This window comes from Thalassophryne amazonica, chromosome 3 (genome assembly GCF_902500255.1).
Source record: "Thalassophryne amazonica chromosome 3, fThaAma1.1, whole genome shotgun sequence".
NCBI classification, from domain to species: domain Eukaryota; kingdom Metazoa; phylum Chordata; class Actinopteri; order Batrachoidiformes; family Batrachoididae; genus Thalassophryne; species Thalassophryne amazonica.
Genome location: NC_047105.1, coordinates 75,074,940 through 75,095,623, shown reverse-complemented (window position 1 = coordinate 75,095,623; position 20,684 = coordinate 75,074,940). Strand labels below are relative to the sequence as shown.

General features: G+C 40.2%; 1 protein-coding gene across 1 annotated transcript in view; it reads left to right on the top strand.

Annotated features, from left to right (window-relative positions):
• The window catches only part of LOC117507062 (SPRY domain-containing protein 3-like), a 50,347-nt gene that overhangs the window by 6,942 nt on the left and 22,721 nt on the right, over window positions 1–20,684 (top strand). The window contains exons 4-6 of the mRNA XM_034166816.1: window positions 1,091–1,215; window positions 12,427–12,562; window positions 12,762–12,950. Coding sequence (XP_034022707.1) covers window positions 1,091–1,215; window positions 12,427–12,562; window positions 12,762–12,950 — 450 coding nt within the window. The remainder of the gene's footprint in view (window positions 1–1,090; window positions 1,216–12,426; window positions 12,563–12,761; window positions 12,951–20,684) is intronic.

The window sequence follows — 20,684 nt, the reverse complement described above, 5'->3', positions numbered from 1 at the left end:
AGTTTAGTTAGTGTTAGCGCTGCACAATTTGATGAAAAAGTCATTGTATTCACGTTGGCAAATATTGGGATTGCGATATGGTAAATGTATGGTCTTGTAATACTACAGTCAGGTACATAAATATTTAGACAGTTGCATAATTTTTGTAATGTTGCACCACCACCACAGCACTACCGCCACAGTGGTTTTGAAATGAAATAAGATGGGCTTTTATTGTAGACCTTTTTCTTTAATTCAAGGCTTTTAACAGAAATGTTCGAAGAAGGTTTTTAACTATTTGGGAATTATAGCCACTTTTATACAAAGGCTCTCTATTTACAGAGCCCATAAATAATTGGACACACTGATTAGTGTATATTCAAATTAGCACTTTTGCAGTCAGGCTTCTTTAGACATGTCAGAAAATGTATACATGAATACTTCTAAGTCACTGAATATGTATTGGACTTGACTTTCACCAGTCACATTAAGAAATACAAAGTCCAATGTATTTGGTAATCTAACACCACTTCAGCCTTTACCAGAACAGCCTGCCCCCCCTCCCCATTTTAATCACTTATGTCATTAAAAGTGGCATTTTGGTGGGAGGATGCACACCAAAACTAAGAGTACACAGTATTCCTGTTACCCTGTTTAAAAAAACTCAATGATTTTACAGAAGGGAGTCCAGTTTGATGAATTTACAGTAAACAGTGACTTTAACAGGCAGATTTGGATAGTTACCTGAACATTTCCAAGTCACTAAAACTTGTGACTGGTGAAGCTGTGCAGTGCAATTTTTGTCTCTTGCATTACATGTACAAAAGTCTATAACTCCTTCAAAGTTGTCTGAGTATCTTGGTAGCATCCCTCACTAGTTATCTTCTTGCACGGTCACTTATGTTTTGAAAATTGTGTATTCCAGACAGATTTTCTGTAACGTTTGTACATCTTAGTAATTGAGGTTAAAGAAATATTAAAGAATATTCAGTGACTTGGAAATGTCTGTGTACTGTTCACCCTCTGATTTGGCTTCAGAAATTTAGCCGTGAAAGTCAAAAATTTAGGGGTCGCCAGTAATTCTGAGCATGACTGTATCTGGATTTTGCAGGTGACAATCATTGATACAGGTGTGAGGGGGATGATCGCTGTTGGTTTGGTGCCTCAGTTCTACAAGCTGGATCATCAGCCAGGCTGGCTTCCACATTCTGTGGCTTTCCATGCTGATGATGGCAAGTATGTGAGATACCAGTCATAAATTTGAAATGGTCTTTTTTGTTAGATCTTCTGAAATGGCAAATGCACACTTTTATATGTTTTTGACATAAGAATGATTGACTGGGAAGGAGGATGTTTTTGTATCAAAAAAAGCCACTTTTATCATGAAGTACTCAGAATCCCAGTGTTTGCAGGGGTGTTCACAAGTTCCACTTCTGAAGACGTCTCTTTCATGGGCTTTTCTTTTTTGACATTGTGTTGGGTATTTTCTCCTCCAAACATTTTTAAACCTTTAACAAGACAAACAGAGTCAAGAAACACCAGTGAGACAGAAAGTCAAATATTACGCGCGGAGTGCGGCCAGGCTGTACACCAAGGCTACACTAAAGTCTGGCCTGCTTTTCCGCTCTTTTTATTAAGAGACGCCCTCATCACATAAACAAAAAACTTGTCCTAAGGGTGGGGGTGATGACGCAAGACAAGTTTCTTCCCGTAACATAAACGCATACGTCAATAAGTGCAGCTGTAAGGAAGGACACTTTCTTTTACACAGGTCAGCACATCTCGTTCGTCTGTTGCAGTTATCAGCTGTTCTGCATCTGCCTGAAGTGTCCTGTCCTTCACACTCCTTCACACTAAGCACCACATCACAACAGTCAAAACGTTCTCTTACTCCCAGTCGTTAAGAGGCTGCGAAAACAAAGTTATATTATAATAATAAGTACATCCAGCCCTTCATTCCCAGCTCAGATTGACCCCAGAGTGCTAAAACAAAATTGAATTCTCAGGCTTGGTTAAGACAGGTGCAAAACAGCACAACACCGTTCTCATGAGAAAGAAGACAAAGCTAAAACAAGGTTGAATAACACATACATTCTCAGGGTGAAGTGCAAACAGCACAACACCGTTTTCATAAGACAGAAGACGAAGGTACAAATGTTTAACAGTGATAACATATATATATATATATATAAAATCCTTAACACATTGCTTATTACTTGTGCCACTTAAATGTGTTTTCCTTCTTGCAGTACCTGTAGACCTTCTGAAATAACTGTTTCACTTCCTCCTCTGACATGGTTTACAAAAAACACGCTAGATGTTCTCACTCATTACACATTTAGGCTTATTGCTATCAGAATATACAAGGTCTGTTAGAAAAGTATCCGACCTTTTTATTTTTTTCAAAAACCTGATGGATTTGAATCATGTGTGCTTGCATGAGCCAACCTTGAACCTTCGTGCGCATGCGTGAATTTTTTCACGCCTGTCGATTGCGTCATTTGCTTGTAAGCAGCCTTTGTATGAGGATGGGTGGAGTCTCTCGTCGTTTTTTCTTTGCAAGGAAATGGCGGAACGACTGGAGCAGCGCGACTGCATCAAATTTTGCCAGAAACTTGGCGACAGTCAGGTGGAAACCATTCGGATTATTCAGATGGCTTTCGGTGACGATCCTCTGGGCATCACACAGATTAAGGAGCGGTACAACTGGTTTAAAGACGGCCGCACAACAGTGGAGAGCGCGCCGCGCTCCGGTCAGCCATCAACATGCTGAAATGACCGGATCATTCCTAAAGTGAATGCTATGGTGATATGGGACCGTCGTGTAACTATCTGAGAAATTGTGGAAGAGGTGGACATCAGCACCTTTTCGGCACATTCCACTGTGACAGAAGATTTTGCCATGAAGAGTTGCAGCGAAATTCATCAACACGAAGCTGATGATGAACATGCCCAGCTCTCCCACCATTCGGAAGATTCAGACGGCTTTCGGTGGCTTTTCTGTCGTGTGACTATCTGAGAAATTGTGGACGAGCTGAGCATGTCACAGCATGTCCTGTGAGGCTTCAACATGGTGGCGCTTTTGCTGCGCCATCAGCTTCGTGCCAAAGCCATCGGCATGAATTTCGCTGCAACTCTTTTCATGGCAAAATCTTCTGTCACAGTAGAATATGCCGAAAAAGTGCTGATGTCCACCTCTTCCACAATTTCTCGGATAGTCACACAACGGTCCCACATCACCACAGCGTTCACTTTGGAATGATCTGGTCATTTCAGCATGTTGATGGCCGACCGGAGCGCAGTGCGCTCTCCACCGTTGTGCGGCCGACTTTAAACCGGTTGTACCGCTCCTTAATCTGTGTGATGCCCAGAGGATCGTCACCGAAAGCCGTCTGAATAATCCGAATGGTTTCCACCTGGCTGTCGCCTAGTTTCTGGCAAAATTTGATGCAGTTGCGCTGCTCCAGTCGTTCCGCCATTTCCTTGCAAAGAAAAAAACGACGAAAGACTCCACCCATCCTCATACAAAGGCCGCTTACAAGCAAATGACGCAACCGACAGGCGTAAAAAAAAAATCACGCATGCGCACGAAGGTTCAAGGTTGGCTCATGCAAGCACACGTGATTCAAATCCATCAAATTTTGAAAAAAATAAAAAGGTCGGATACTTTTCTAACAGACATCGTAATTACTGTAAGTATACGTATAAGTATATACTGTAAGTATAAATGGCACCTATCCAAAGTTGCACTGGAGAATAAATTGCACCTTATTTCAACATAATCAGCTCTTTGTACATTGTTGTAGTGCATTTTTATTGGCATTTATTCTTTCATTATTGGAGTTAATTTTGTTTAGTGTAATGCTTTTAATTTCTGTGAAAGTCCTGTATAAATGGTAAACCCCTTCGGCTTCTCCCTTGTTTCACTCGGGGTCACCACAGCAAATCTGAAATGGAGTTTTATGCTGGATGCTCTTCCTCATGCAACTCCGTATGACATGAAGAATGGGCAGGAGTGGCCTTGAACCTAGAACCTTCCGCTCTGAAAATAAATACACTTGGCCACCACCCCTGCCCCAAAAGCCTTTTGTAAATAGTCATTCTAATTATTGTTAGTAAGGAATGTGTTTTTTCCGTATATAAGTTGCATGGGTGTATAAGTCACAGGACATCCCAGAAAAGTATCAAAAAAAATAACGCAATGCTAAAATACCCTCGGTCATATGAGTATTGTGTACAAAGTATATACAGTAAAACTCGCCTAAACCGTCATCGTATAAACCAGATATTTGCACTCACCTGACGAAAGCAAAGTCCCAATGCTTTTGTATGGTTTTCCATGTAATAAACACCATATATACCGGATTTTGTATAACTGATTTTCGCTCACATCGGACATAACGTCCCGTCCGATCGCAATGTATTTCCATTAAAAACCCCACACATATACCGGACAGAGCAGTCTGGAAGTGCACAGTAACAGAGGTATGAAATTAAGTTACGCACTGACATTCGCTGATTCAAGGAAAGTGGGTACTGCATTTCCGTGGTTTAAAGACCGGCCATTTATTTTTTTCAAACTGCTCAAACACGGGACCTTGTTGCCTGCAGTGTTGCCCTCAGTCACAGTCAGTCAGAGCTGCGTGTCGTCAGAGCGAGCTGCAAAAAGTTTGTACCTGAGTTTTCAGAGGTGGTGTTTGTGGTTGCCATCTGCCACGCCGGTGTTTGCCAACCCGGACAGTGGGAATACCACCTCAACCGGCAACTTAGCCCCGCGACTGGACAGCAACAACGTCCGAGGCCCGCCCAACGTGGTGAATTCACTGAGGCCGCGCGCTGCGTCATTAGAGCCGCGCGTCACGAGTGCCGCTTCCCCGAGGCCTCGTGCAGCCACCGCGGATCCATCAGCGCGGAAACACCGAGGCCGCGCGGGCACCAGCGCAGTGCAGATCCATCCCGGTGACAAACAACGCAGGCTGTTAACATCGGCGATCGACAAGCTGCTCATAAGCCGACCATGGGGCCTAAGAAGGTTCTGACAGCGGAGGAAGGTGACGATATTAAAAAATCTCTGGACTTTCTATCAGAGGAGATTTCTGTTGTGAAGCAGCAACAGAAATCAATCATGGATCTGGTGGAGGAGGTGAAGGCATTACGGCTCCAGAATGCCGAGGAAAGACCGGCATCTGGTGCAGCTGGAAAATAGAGTGGCTGAATTGGAGCAGTACACCAGAATTAACGACGTCATCATCACAGGTCTTCACATCAAACCACGGTCCTACGCACGGGCGGTAACAGATGAGAGCGGAGGGGAGCCCAGTGAACAGGAGGTCAGCTCTGTGGAAAAACAGGTTGCTGATTTCCTCCTATCTAAAGGTATAGAAATGGATTTAAATAACATTGAAGCGTGCCACCCTCTGCCCCGGAGAAATGACGGTGATAAACGAACCGTCATCATGAGATTCATCAACAGAAAACACAAAACAGCACTGTTAAAACAAGGAAGAAAACTGAAAGGGACAAACGTATTCATCAATGAACATCTCACCAAACGGAATGCCGACATCGCCAGGGAAAGCACGCTTCTTGAAGAAACAGGGAAAAATCCAGCACACATGGACTTCAAACTGTAAAATATTCATCAAACTGAACGGATCACCAGAACAAGCAAAAGTCATGGCAATAAGGAACATCGAGGAGCTGGACAAATATGAACAATAGTGTTTCTTAAAGCGAGGATCTGGACAAATATGACCAATAAGGTATGAGGACACAAACACATCACAACACCATGACACAGACCAGAGGAACCTATTCATCTACATCTGGAGACAAGAAGGATATAACTCAAAGGATTGCTGATCATGGAAAAGTAGAACTGAGAACATTTAAATACACAGACCACAATGTACTGGACTTGGAGCACGATATAGACCCGGACAATAATTTCTTCTCAAATATCAATGACAGTTGTTGCTATTATACAGATGAACAGTTTAATCGGATCATTAGAACGGATAACAAATTATCAATAATCCATTTCAACAGCAGAAGTCTATATGCAAACTTTAACAACATTAAAGAATATTTAAGTCAGTTTAAAAAAATATTTAACATAATTGCTATATCAGAAACATGGATCAATGAAGATAAAGGAATGGATTTTGAACTGGATGGATATGAATTTAATTGTGTAAACAGAAAAAATAAGAGTGGAGGAGGAGTGGCTGTGTATGTGGATAAGAACATGGATTATAAAATAGTAGACAATATGACAACTGTGATTGATAACTTATTAGAATGTATAACTATTGAAATATGTGAAGAAAAAAGCAAAAATGTATTAGTCAGCTGTATATATAGAGCACCAGGATCTAGTATTGAAACATTCACTGACTGTATGGGAAAAATGTTCTCAAAAACTAATCAAAAAACTGTTCATTTGTGGTGATTTAAATATTGATCTGCTCAATCCAAATAAGCATAAAATAACAGATGAATTTATCAGTATAATGTACAGTATGAGTTTATATCCAAAAATCACCAGGCCAAGCAGAATTACATCCCATAGTGCTACCTTAATTGATAATATATTCAGCAATGATATTGAGAATAACACTGTGAGTGGATTATTAATCAATGACATTAGTGATCATCTACCAGTTTTCATCGTTTATAATAGAAACCATCGGCGGAATCAGCCAGAGGAGAAAATAAAATACAGGCGATGTGCGGACAGAGGAAAACATGAACACACTAAAGAAGGATTTACAGGAGCAAAACTGGGAAAAGGTATACAGTGAAAGTGATGTTGATAGTGCATATGAAACTTTTTTACAAATATTTACATCATTATATGATAAAAATTGTCCAATTAAACAAGACTACAGAAAACAAAAAATCCAAGCTCGACCATGGATGACGAAAGGGTACGAAATGCATGTAATAAGAAAAATACACTGTATAGAGAATTCATAAAACTAAAGACTAAAGAGGCAGAAAATAGATATAAGAAATACAAAAATAGATTAACTAATATTATACGGGTATGTAGGAAGGAATATTATAGTAACATATTATATAATAACAAAAACAATATTAAAGGAATATGGGATATATTAAATAGCATTATCAAAATGGTAATAAAAAACAGAGTTACCCTCAGTATTTCATTGATAATAATGTCAAGAAGGAAAATAAGGATGAGGTAGTCAACGGTTTTAATAATGTTTTTGTAAATATTGGACCAAGCTTGGCAGAAAAATTCCCGATTCCCAATCTGAGGATTGGGATAATAATCTTATAGAAAGAAATCCCTGTTCAATGTTCCTCACAGCAGTGGATGGAAATGAAATTATAGACATTGTGAATAATTGTAAATATAAAACATCTACCGATTTAAATGAAATTGATATGGTGGTGGTTAAAACAGGTCATTGAATGGATTGTAGAACCATTAACATACATCTGTAACTTATCATTTCAAACCGGTAAATTTCCCAATCAAATGAAAATAGCTAAGGTTGTGCCGCTGTATAAGGACTGGGGATAGACACCACTTCACAAATTATAGACCTGTTTCTTTGCTTCCACAATTTTCCGAATTATTAGAAAAGTTATTCAATAATAGATTAGACAAATTCATAAATAAACATAAATTACTTACTGATAGTCAATATGGATTCAGAGCACATAGTTCAACATCACTTGCATTAATAGAATCAGTTGAGGAGATTACAAACGCCATAGACCACAAATTACATTCAGTTGGAATATTTATAGACCTTAAAAAGGCTTTTGATACAATTAATCATGACATATTAATCAATAAACTTGAACAGTATGGGATTAGGGGGTTGGTGTTGCACTGGGTGAGAAGCTACTTAAGTAACAGAAAACAGTTTGTGAAGTTGGGGGAATATACATCATCATGCTTGGACAATGCTTGTGGCGTCCACAGGGGTCAGTATTGGGTCCAAAACTGTTTCTAATTTATATAAATGATATTGTCAATGTTTCCAAAATATTAAAATTAGTATTATTTGCAGATGACACAAGCATTTTTTGTTCAGGGGGGGGATTTGCAGGAGTTACTGAGGAGGATCAGTATAGAAATGGGAAAATTGAAAATATGGTTTGACAGAAACAAATTATCATTAAACTTAAGTAAAACAAAATACATGTTATTTGGCTATTGTAATACAGACATACAGGTTCAGTTACAAGTCGAGGGGGTAGATATTGAAAGGGTACATGAAAATAAGTTTCTGGGGGTGATAATAGATGATAAGATAAACTGGAAGACTCATATAAAACATATACAAAGTAAACTGTCAAGAAGCATTTCAGTTCTAAACAAAGCGAAACATATTCTGGACCACAACTCACTCCGCATTCTTTACTGCTCACTGGTTTTACCATATTTACAGTACTGTGCAGAGGTATGGGGTAATACTTATAAAGGTACAACACAATCACTATCAGTAATGCAGAAAAGAGCTATAAGAATTATTCATAATACTGGCTATAGAGATCATACAAATCCACTATTTTTACAATCCAAATTCTTAAAATTCACAGACTTGGTTCATTTTCAAACAGTACAAATTGTGTATAAAGCAATAAACAATTTACTTCCAGCAAATATTAAAAATATGTTTTTTAACAGATCAGTGGATTACAGTCTGAGGGGGAAATTTAATTTAAAGCATCAGTGGGCACGAACAACATTAAAAGGTTTCTGTATTTCTGTCTGTGGGGTGAGGATGTGGAACAGATTGGGAGTGGGGCTCAAGCAATGTCCAAGCATGAACCAGTTCAAACAGCGGTACAAAAATATGGTTTTTTCTGGGTATAGGGAGGAGGAAGGGTAATGAGGGTTAGGGTGTTTTTGTTTTTTCCTTCGGCTTGTAAATATATAGTATTTTGTATGTAAGTAGGTATGTGAAGGTGTATATTTATGTTTGTGTATATATATGTGTATATATGTATATGTGTATGTATGTTGATGTGTGTATGTATATATATATGTGTATGTATATGTATATATGTATATATATATATATATATATATATTGATATCGATTTAGGTGTGTAGGAATCTATGTGTATATGTGGCAAAGGGTATTACTGGTTGTGGGGAAGAAGGGGTAGGGATAAATAAGCTGATGCTTCACCCTACCCCTTTTCGGACATGTTGGGTACACAGTAGGAACTTTTTTGTTGTTGTCTTTACTGATCTATCTTGTAATTGTTGTTGTATCAAATGTTCGAAATAAACAGTTTTCATTCATTCATTCATTCATATATGGTGTTAAGGTTCACACACATCCCTTGGTGTGACGAACCAAAGAGCTTTAGATGACAGCCCTCTGCCTGGCTCTCCAGAGCCTGACACACCTGCTATATTGGACACTGCAAAAGGCTGTGATTTGTCACTTTTCTGGTTTCACTGCTTCCTCTCCCATAATATTTTAAAAGTTTTTGCAGTGCGCACGCTAATTTCATTTCGATCATGGATCAAATACATTTGGCAGAAAAGTCTGCAAATATAACCAACTTTACAACACAGTCGGAAAAAGACGCTGAAATGAAAAAGCCACTGTTCCTGCTGCAAATTGCATAAAGATGCAATGGAGAACTTTTAAAAGATTAACGTGCACTTCAACATCATTGCATGGCCACAGAATTACAGATCTGCTGAAGCATAAAGCAGGCTTTAGGATTTTAAGGTACCACTCCACATTGGACTTAGAAAAAAGAATGACTTGATTAAATGTAATCATTTAGTGCACATAAGGTCCAGCGCTTATTTAAGGCAGGCATTTATTTTTTTTTAAGTTTTCACCCGGTCATTAAATGAGGCAGGCCCCATTCCAGGATTCCCCTTAGATCGTTCGGCTCCTCCTAACTGTAAAAACTCTCGCATGCCCATGAGGGTTCAAGCATGTCTGATGTAATCACACGTGATTCAAATCCATATGGTTTTTGAAAAAATAATAAGGTCGGATACTTTTCTAATAGACCTCGTGTGTGTGTGTGTATGTGTATATATATGTGTATATATATATATATATATATATACACACAGTTATTATTTTCATTCATTTTTAAGATCCTTTTGTCTTACGTACAATTTGTACATGTTCAGTAAAGCTCCTCTATCAGTCAATCATAAACAATATTTGTTTTAACGGCATCTGCAGGAGGGTGTATGCGTGTGCACATACATGAACTTTTGACGAGCAGAACTTAGCTTTGAGTTAGCGGACGTTTGCGTGCACGCTGACATCTGCAAAATGTCTTGTAAATCACTCCAGAGGTGTTAGCAGGTTACAAAACAGCATTTTCAGTTTTTAAGGTGTTTATTCCTTGCTAGCATTTGCGCAGGGGTGGTGGCCAAGTGGTTAATGCGCTTGGTTTCAGTGCAGAAGGTTCCGGGTTCAAATCCCATCCCTGCCACATTTCTCCATGTAATGTGGAGTTGCGTCAGGAAGGTCATCCGGCGTAAAACCTGTGCCAATTCAATATGCAGATCCACCTAGGATTTGCTGTGGCGACCCCGAGTGCAAACAAGGGAGCAGCCAAAGGGACTTACTATTCCTTGCTAGCATTTACATAATATATGACAAAGAGGTTATATTTACACACAAAGTGGAATTTGCAGCTAGCTGGTCCAGCCTGTGACGTCACCATGCTAACTTTCGCAAAATGTCTTATAAATCACTTCAGAGGTGTTACCAGGTTCGACAGACAGCATTTTCAGTTTTTGAAATGTTTATTTCTCATTAGCTTTTACATAATACAGGTGCTGGTTATATAATTAGAGTATTATGAAAAAGTTGATTTATTTCAGTAATTCCATTAAAAAAGTGAAACTTGTATATTAAATTCGTTCTTTACACACAGATTGATATATTTCAAATGTTTATTTCTTCTAATTTTAATGATTATAACTGACAACTAATGAAAATCCCAACTTCAGTATCTCAGAAAGTTAGAATATTGTGAAAAGGTTCAATATTGAAGACACCTGGTGGCACACTCAGCTAATTAAGTCAAAACACCTGCAAAGGCCTTTAACTGGTCTCTGTCTAGTTCTGTAGGCTACACAATCATGGGGAAGACTGCTGACTTGACGTCTTACCTGGGTTAAAGACAAAAAGGACTGGAGGAAGAGAGGAGAGGCACAGAATCCACGTTGCTTGAGGTCCAGTGTAAAGTTTCCACAGTCAGTGATGGTTTGGGGTGCCATGTCATCTGCTGGTGTTCGTCCACTGTGTTTTCTGAGGTCCAAGGTCAATGCAGCCATCTACCAGGAAGTTGTAGAACACTTCATGCTTCCTGCTGCTGACCAACTTTATGGAGATGCCGATTTTCATTTTCCAACAGGACTTGGCTGCACACAGTGCCAAAGCTACCAGTACCTGGTTTAAGGACCATGGTATCCCTGTTCTTAATTGGCCAGCAAACTCGCTTGACCTTAACCCCATAGAAAATCTATGGGGTATTGTGAAGAAGTTGTGACATGCCAGACCCAACAATGCAGAAGAGCTGAAGGCCACTATCAGAGCAACCTGGGCTCTCATACCACCTGAGCAGTTCCACAGACTGATCCACTGCATGCCACGCCGCACTGCTGCAGTAATTCAGGCAAAAGGAGCCCCAACTACGTATTTAGTGCTGTACATGTTCATAGTTTTCATGTTCATACTTTTCAGTTGGCCAACATTTCTAAAAATCCTTTTTTTGTATTGGTCTTAAGTAATATTCTAATTTTCTGAGATACTGAGTTTGGAATTTTCATTAGTTGTCAGTTATAATCATCTAAATTAAAAGAAATAAACATTTGAAATATATCAGTCTGTGTGTTATGAATGAATATAATATACAAGTTTCAGTTTTTCAATGGAATTACTGGAATAAATCAAATTTTTCATGATATTCTACATATATGACAGCGCCTGTATATGACAAAGAGGTTACACTTACACACAAATGAAATAGAGTTTGCAGCGAGCTACACAGGCCACTGACGTCACAGTGCCGCTCTACTCTGGTTGTCACCCTCACCCCTCAGGAAAAAAAAAAACAGAACAGAATGAAATGGAATGTGACTTTTTAACCTTTTAAATAGGTCAAGGTTGGCCATATCTGAATTTGTCCAACGTCTGTATTCCAAGAATGTTCCCTGAACTTTGAACTGTGAATTTGGACTTATGCTGAGCACAGATGGACACAAATTTTTCACAGTACCTGATGGCCATATTTGATGTGGCCTCTGGTAACCAATGACTTGCGTATACATACTCCAGAAAATATCGTATATCATGCTCATAATGTAATGGGCATTAAGGGAAAATATGGATATATTATCTGCTTTATAAATGTCTGAGAGATCCAGGCACTGTTTTTGCTCATCCTTTTAACCTTTAACTGCTTCCTCAGGCTGTATAATGGCAACACTGTGGGACAGCAGTTTGGTCCAAAATGCTGCAGAGGTGATAGGATTGGCTGTGGAATATCTCTGGACACTTCAGATGATGGACAGATAACAGTATTTTTTACCAAAAATGGAAAGGAAGTGAGTATGCTGTTGCCATTGTATTATTCAGTCTACTTTGGACCTCTTTTTAAAAATGTTCATTGGAGATTTTGGAAATGTTAACTGAGTTTTGGCCTCGTTGGAGACATATACGTTGTGTTATTGTGATGAATTTACCTCGTTCAGGTCATCCTTCCCATTTACTTAATAGTAAGGCTGTATGTGAATGTGTGTCCAGGTAGGCTGTGTGGAGATCCCAGCATCTCCGGATGCTTTCTACCCTGCAGTGGGAATGCACTCTCTCGGTGAAGAGGTACTCCTGGACCTGCATGCTGAATGGGGAATGGACGACGATGATGGACAAATGATAGTGGATAGCCATGAAGAAGATTGGGGTCGTCTCCATGACATTAAGGTGACCGGCATGGTACGTAAGTTGTGTAGCAAAAATAACACAAAACATTAGGATTGGGAAGTACATTAAAAATAACATGAACTTGTGGGCCAATATGTCTGAAATAAAAGTTTGTAGTATCAGTGGCTTGAGTCACCAGAGGAGGGAATTTTACTCTACTCTGTCCGAGATTTGCCTGGAATACTTTACTAGGGGGCATCTTCAACAGATGTCCGAACTACCTCAGCTGGCTCCTTTCGATGTGAGGGAGCAGCAGTTCAACTCGGAATGTCTCCTAGATATTAAAGGATTATGAACCGGACGTGATGTCTGTACGGGAAAATATCAGGCCGGGGTCTGCCGTGACTTGCTGAGCTCGGTCCATACAAAAAAGACTCACTCACTCATCTTCAACCACTTTTCCGGGTTTGGGTCACGGGGGCAACAGCTCTAGCAGGGGACCCCAGACTTCCTTCCCCCCCTTTTTTTTTTTTCACAAAAAAGACTGATGTCTGATATTTTCTTGTACTAATAAGCAAGGGAGGTTAATAAATTGTTTATTATATGGCTGTTTTTTTTTTTGTTTTTTTTTGTTTTTTTAGCTGCGTCAACAAAATTTAATAGATATTTATGGAGTATGTTCATGTCCGGCTTGGTTTTTCTAATCGTGTTTTCAGCATTCTGTTTTGTAACAGAGTGTTCAGTCTGTTCTTGGCTGTTAGGAGCTGTGTTTTCATCTTGTTAGTCATCCTTTTGCATGTCTACTTCAAGCTCGTTTGCTATTAATTCCTCCAGTTCAGACTCATCAGTGTAGTGAAATTCCCTCAGCGAATGGTCCTCTTCGTCGCTCATAATTTTTGTTTCCTTTTTGTTTTATTTTGATTTTAAATTTCTTGTTTAACGAGAGAAAATGTCACATTTTGCGCCGTGAAAATTGTAAACAAAGTCACACATCTGATATGCAGTCCGGACCAATTGTCATGGTAATGGAAATCACCAATCTGAGCATGTGTGCTATCATATCCATATAATAATAAAACTTATCAACCTGTCCCTAAGTGTAAGCTTGGATAACCTACGGAGGAGCCTCATTTCTGATGCTTGTATCTACGACCTTGTTCTTCATTATCCAAATTATCCAAATTTCATGACCATGTATAGGAGCATATAAATCAACTGCTCTCCATATGGCTCAGCTCTTTCGTCACCACAGCAGTTTGATACGGTGTCTGCAGGACCTCTGACGCAGCCCCAGTCCCATCTATCGATCTCAAGTTCCATCTTACCCCCACTAGTGAACAATATCCTGAGATGCTTGAACTTCACTTGGGAAAGTAACTCTCCCCTGACCCAGAGGGGCCAATTCAGCTTTTTCCAACAGAGGAACATAGTCTCAGATTCGGAGGTGCTGATCATCACCCCAGTCGCTTTAGAAACAGCCTCAAACCTGCCCGGTTCACATCAGACGTCAGTGTTTGATCAAACCAACAGAACCATATCTCAGCAAAAAAAATAAATGATAAAAATTGGTTTGTTTTATTTGTTTTTGTTTTTCTTTCAATATTTAAAAACAAAAAAATTAAACAGTCACAGTCTACATCCTGGTAAGTGGAATTCTGTCTTGGCTGCTCATGAAATTTTTATTTATTTATTTTGCACATTTCTGTACACAAACTCATCAATCAATTGTAAATTTTGGATATATATGTTTTTTTGTTTTTTTTTTACAATATTGTTATTGAGCTTTTTAACACTGTACAAACAAGCAAACAAAGTATTTAAAAAAAAAAACAGCATAACAAATATACAAACAACTACCAAAATGCTCAACATACAGCATCTCATCTTAAAACTGTTTGTTGTTCAAGAAAGTCAAACAGCTGTTTCCATACACAGTCAAATTCTTCTGCTCTTCCTCTGATTATGTGACTGAGTTTCTTTAGTGCAATACAGGATGCCATCTCCTTCACCCATACACTTATTGGTGGTGTAACCATTTTTCTCCAAGATAAAGCTATCATCCTCCTGGCTTGCAGGAGTCCAAAATCAGTTCAAGTCGATACTTTGAATTCACTTTAAAGTTGTCTGGATATATATACCTAAAATACAGTTTGGCTTGGAGAGGTACTGTCAATTTAACAATGTCAGAAATTGTACGAACAACTGCTTTCCAATACCTTTGTACTTTTGGTCATTCCCTAACATAGTGAAGCAGAGTACCTTTTTCTTCTAGGCGCTTAATGCAGGTATCTGGAATGTCAGGGGACCAACGGTTCAACTTGACCGGTGTGATATAAGTTCTCATTAACCACTTATGCTGTAATGACTTAATTCTGGTATTACGTTTGTTCTACTACATTACTATCCTGTAATGGTTTACATTTATAAGCACTCTGTGATGGTCACTTTGTCATTATGATTCAGACATTCAGCTTTAGTTACTGTGTTTATGGCAGTTTGATTTTACAGACAACAAAATCATATCGGAGTGTTGATAAATGCACAGTAATCCATATAATGTAATAATCTGAATTCTTGACAGTCCTGCTCCTTGCCTTGTTTTCGTGTTTCTTCTATTGAAGTCATATCATCTCTTCGTTTGAGAGCAGGTTGCAGCATTTCTGTCTGACTTGGTGGCCGATGTACACAGACATTTAAATTGAGAGGTTTGGGGACAGGTGGGAGGACCTGCAGGTGAACAGCTCTTGGGCATGCCAGCCACACAAATTTGGTATTGTTCTGTTTTGTGAATTGTTTTGTAATTTGTGTCTGTAGCATGGCCCAAGCAGAGGGTCACCCCTTTGAGTCTGGTCTGCTTGTGGTTTTTTCCTCAGAGAGAGTTTTTCTTACCACTGTCGCCTGTGTGCTTGCTCTGGGGGTTGGTAAGGTTAGACCTTACTTGTGTGAAGCGCCTTGATGCAACTTTTTTGTGATTTGGTGCTATATAAATGAAATAAATTGAAAAAATTCTGTATGAATGAGAGTATCCTCAAACCCCTGTCTGAAATCTCTAGCAGTCATTAATTGTGCACATTCACCTCTACAAGAAAACACCCCCCGCCCCCTCCCCCAAACAAATAATCTTTGAAATCCAGCAGCAAGTTGGTCAGAATGGACTTTAAGCAGTGTTCTTTAGTATTTAGGTTTTCAGTTTTTGGGTAATGGTGTCAACTCCAAGTTTGTCCACCAACACGTTCACACCGGGCGCGATCAGATGCTACAAATTCGCGGGGGTCGTGTGGCGACGGACGCGCCTCCTTCGCCCGGTGTGTCGCTCTGCTTTTGCTGCGAAAATTCGCCCCAGTGCGTCATCAAATAGGAGGAGCTTCCATTCCGCTCGCTGGCTCCGGTTGTCAGTCAAGTTAACATGACGGACCTTGATCACATGGAGCGAGTTGTTGTGGAAAGCTCCCAATACAGGGAGTATCATTATTTGCTGCAGGAGCTGCATCTGGATGATGGCCGGTTTCAGCGGTCCTTCTGCCTCTGCGGGACCCAGTTTGAGGACCTCCTGTCCCGTTCATGCGTGCACATGTAAAAAAAAAAAAAAGAAAAAAAAAAAAAAAGAAACTCCGCTGCTTGCTATGGGGCTGCAGCTCGCTCTTCCCCCCAAAAACTCTGTCATAATTGTGTTTAGAAACCAGTCACCATTTGCTTTATTATACATCTGTGTAGTTAATAAGTAAAATAATATCCATGAACGATTCGCTTGCGCGCGCACGAAGAATATAAAAACAAAAAGAAACTCCATTCCCACTGCTGCGGGGCTGCTGATCGCTCCAAAAACTCTTGTCATAATTGTGTTTAGAAACCAGTCACCATTTGCTTTATTATACATCTGTGTAGTCAATTAATAAAATATTCTCCACAGACGATTTGCTCGCGCGCGCACGTAAAAAAAAGAAACTCCGCTCCCCGCTGCTGTGGTGCTGCTGCTCGCTCCAAAAACTGTCATAATTGTGAAATAAAGGACAGAAGAGACATAAGTCCTGCTCACAGGCTGCTACCAGATACAGGACATGTTTACATCTTCAGTCAAACTCCAGACATCTCCACGTCACTACATATTCAGTCCCTGATTGGTCATTGCGGCGCAAAGAGACAAAAAAGTTCAGATTTTTCAACTTGGGGAGGAGGGCAACGCGACGTGATGCGACGCAATATCGTGCCACAAACGTGCCAATCGCTCAAAATTGCTTCACTCGCGTCGCTTCATTCACGTCGCGCTACGTGACTTGGCGCCAAAACGCTTCGTTCCATAGGGATTACATGGCAACGTCGCTGCTGTCGCTCACGTCGCGCCCGATGTGAATGCAGTTTATAACCTGGGTATGTACTTCATTGTGATGTCATAAGACATGCATTGAAAGGCCATAGGCCAGCATGGTTCCGTGTGCAAACCACCGCTCCCGCCAACCTTATAAATTTGGTATCATTAGAAAGTTTAGGATTTTAGGATAGGACAACAGGAAGGGGAAGATGGCGCCAGCAGTGTGCACGGCGAAGCGTCTCTCAGCTCTCAGTTTTCTGTCACTGTTTCAGCTTTCATGGTGTATGATCGCCAGTTACTTTTAAGTATTCGTGATGATCATGAGAGATTTTTAAAGCAAGTATATTTTGATGATTTTACTTCATGCCCACTACCACCTTTTCTCTCTGCGGTGCCAGATTACCTGAGGCATGCACCCGCAGTTGTACCCCGGAAGAAACGACCGAGGAGACGGGGTAAATGAGGTGGAGTACTCGTGAGAGTAAGGGCTTATTTTCGGTCCCTTCATGGGCATAATTTTGAACTGCAGTGCCGCTGTCTCTTTCCGGCAAACCAAGCCTCTCCGGTAACGTGCTGGATTATTCCCGTCGCTTGTGACGGCACTGTTGTGGAGCAGTGCGCAACGGCGCTGGAGTACTTTCCTCGGCGACGTCGAGTTCCAGACCGCGGTGTGGATTTTACGAATCTTCTATTGTTTTCCCGAGAACTATGTTCACAGACGGCTGACGACTTCATCCTTCATCTATCTCTGATGAACACAAGGTCTGTGAGCAATAAAACTTTCATTCTCAGTGACTTTTTCACATCCCGGAAGCTGGATTTTATGCTTCTAACAGAGACGTGGCTTCGGGCTGGTGAGTCCTTCCCCTTCTCGGAGCTACTTCCCCCGGGTTGCTCCTTCTTCAACTCCCCTCGCATTACAGGCAAAGGCGGTGGTTTGGCGACAGTGTTTAAATCTGACTTTGTTTGCTGCCCGCTTCCTGCTAAAGCCTATGCGAGCTTCGAGCTACAGCTCTTTGAAATCAGATTGGATATACCTGTTTTGTGCGCACTCATCTATCGCCCTCCTAAATTTAACAAAGATTTTATAAATGACTTTTCTGACTTTGTGGCAGGTATTGCTCTTAATCATAATGCATTTTTAATTGCTGGGGATTTTAATATTCATGTTTGTTGTCCATCCAAGCCCTTAGTCAATGACTTTCTTAATGTTGTGGACTCTTTTAATCTTAGCAGGCAGTAAATGTCCTGACCCACGACAAGGGTCATACTCTGGACCTTATCTTATTCAGTGGTCTAAATGTGAACGTCATAGAGGTCTGTAACGCAGGCATATCGGACCATTTTCCTGTGGTTTTTTCCTGTCGTGGTGTCCTCCACCATTAGGAAACAATGCGTTCCGGTGCGCCAGCGGCGCACTATCTGCCCCGCTACTGCACCACTTTTCTGCTGCGTTTCATGCTTCTGAATTCACGTCTTACGATTCTAATACAAATATTGATGAGTTGGTTAGCTTGTTCAATACTACGTGTTCAGAGATTCTCAACATTGTCGCCCCTTTCAATAATCGGCGTGCAAAACGCTCAGAGCCATGGCACAATGACTTTACGCGCGCACGCAGACGGGAATGCCGCCGTGCAGAACGGAAATGGAAGAAAGATCAACTTGAAGTATCACTGGGGATTTTAAGACATTCACTTGCGAATTATCAAGATGCTGTTAAGACTGCAAAATCAGAGTATATGGCAAATATTGTCTACAAATCTTCACAAACCCCAGGTTCTTTTTAATGTTTTGAACAAGATTGTTAACCCTATTGATTCAACTGGTGCTGTTCCCTCTGTTTCTTTGTGTGAAAAATTTTGTCAATTTTTCAGTGACAAACTTTCACTCATTCGATCTTCTTTGCCAACTGTCATCGCTGACCCCTGCATCATTCCTGAGTGCACAGCTGTTTTTAGTCAATTCAAGCCTATTTCTCTGTGTGAACTATCTAAAACTGTTCAAAGTTTAAGGCCTTCAGACTGTGCACTGGATTTCCTTCCTGCTAAGCTTTTGAAAGAAGTCCTTGATTCAGTTGGCCCTTGTATTTTACAGCTGATTAATGCTTCTCTGTCTTCAGGTGTCGTTCCTTGTTCCTTTAAACAGGCCATGATACAGCCCCTTCTAAAAAAACACAATTTGGACCCTGCTATTTTTTCTAATTATAGACCCATTTCTAAGATGTCATTTTTATCTGAAATACTTGAAAAGGTGGTCTATACTCAACTACAGTCGCACCTTACTGTATTTGACATAACTGAAAAGTTCCAGTCTATTTTTGCTGTATTTGCTTCCTTTAGGATCAATTTTTAAGAAATATAACATTCAGTTTCACTGCTTTGCTGATGATGTGCAGATTTATCTACCTCTGAACCTTAAAACAAACTCATTTGCCATCCTACAGACTTGCTTTCAAGAAGTCAAAGACTGGATGTCTTTAAACTTTTTGAATCTAAATGAAAGCAAAACAGAGATTGTGGTCTTTGGTGACCTTGACCTTTCTGCCCTTGGTTCACTCGCCTCCTACTGTCGTTCATCTGCTAAGACCCTTGGTGTTTTTATAGACAGCTCTTTTAAATTCGAGAAGCAGATCAACACAGTGGTCAAAACAAGCTTCTTCCAGCTTAGACTTTTAAGTAAAATCAAGCGTTACCTGCCCCCAAATCAGCTGGAACAGGTTGTGCACGCCTTGATCACGTCTCGTTTAGACTACTGCAATTCTTTGTATGTTGGTCTTAATCAGTCGTCTCTGCATCGTCTCCAGATGGTGCAAAAATGGCACCAACACATTTCTCCTGTTTTATTTTCACTGCACTGGTTGCCTGTTGCTTTTAGAATTGATTTTAAGATTTTGTTGCTTGTTTTTAAATCAATTCACGGTCAAGCCCCATTTTATTTATCTGATATGCTGTCATTGCACACTCCAGGAAGAGCTCTGCGCTCGGCGGACCAGAGTTTATTGGTCTGTCCCAGATCTAAGCTAAGGACCAGGGGAGACAGAGCCTTTGCTGTTGCAGGGCCTAAGCTCTGGAACTCTCTGCCATTGAATGTCCGACTGGCTCCTTCAATTGACTCTTTTAAGACTCTTTTAAAGACATATCTTTTTGCACTGGCTTTTAATACAAGATGAGCTGAACACTGCCACTTTTTTTTTTTTTTTTTTACTGTTTTGTTGATTTATTTTGTTCTTGTATTTAACTTGATATAATTTTAATTCCTTTTATTGTACAGCACTTTGGGGCAGTGTTGACTGTTTGTAAATGTGCTTTATAAATAAACCTGACCTTGACCTTGACCTAGGATTTCTGGATTACAAAACTAACTGGTAACAGTAAAAATACTAGGCCTCACTATGACGTATGAGCACTTTTATTGACCTACCCTAGCCAAAAGAAAATGTCCGATTGTGGCATCTGATATTTCTTTCCACACAACATAGTTACCAAATCATCTTT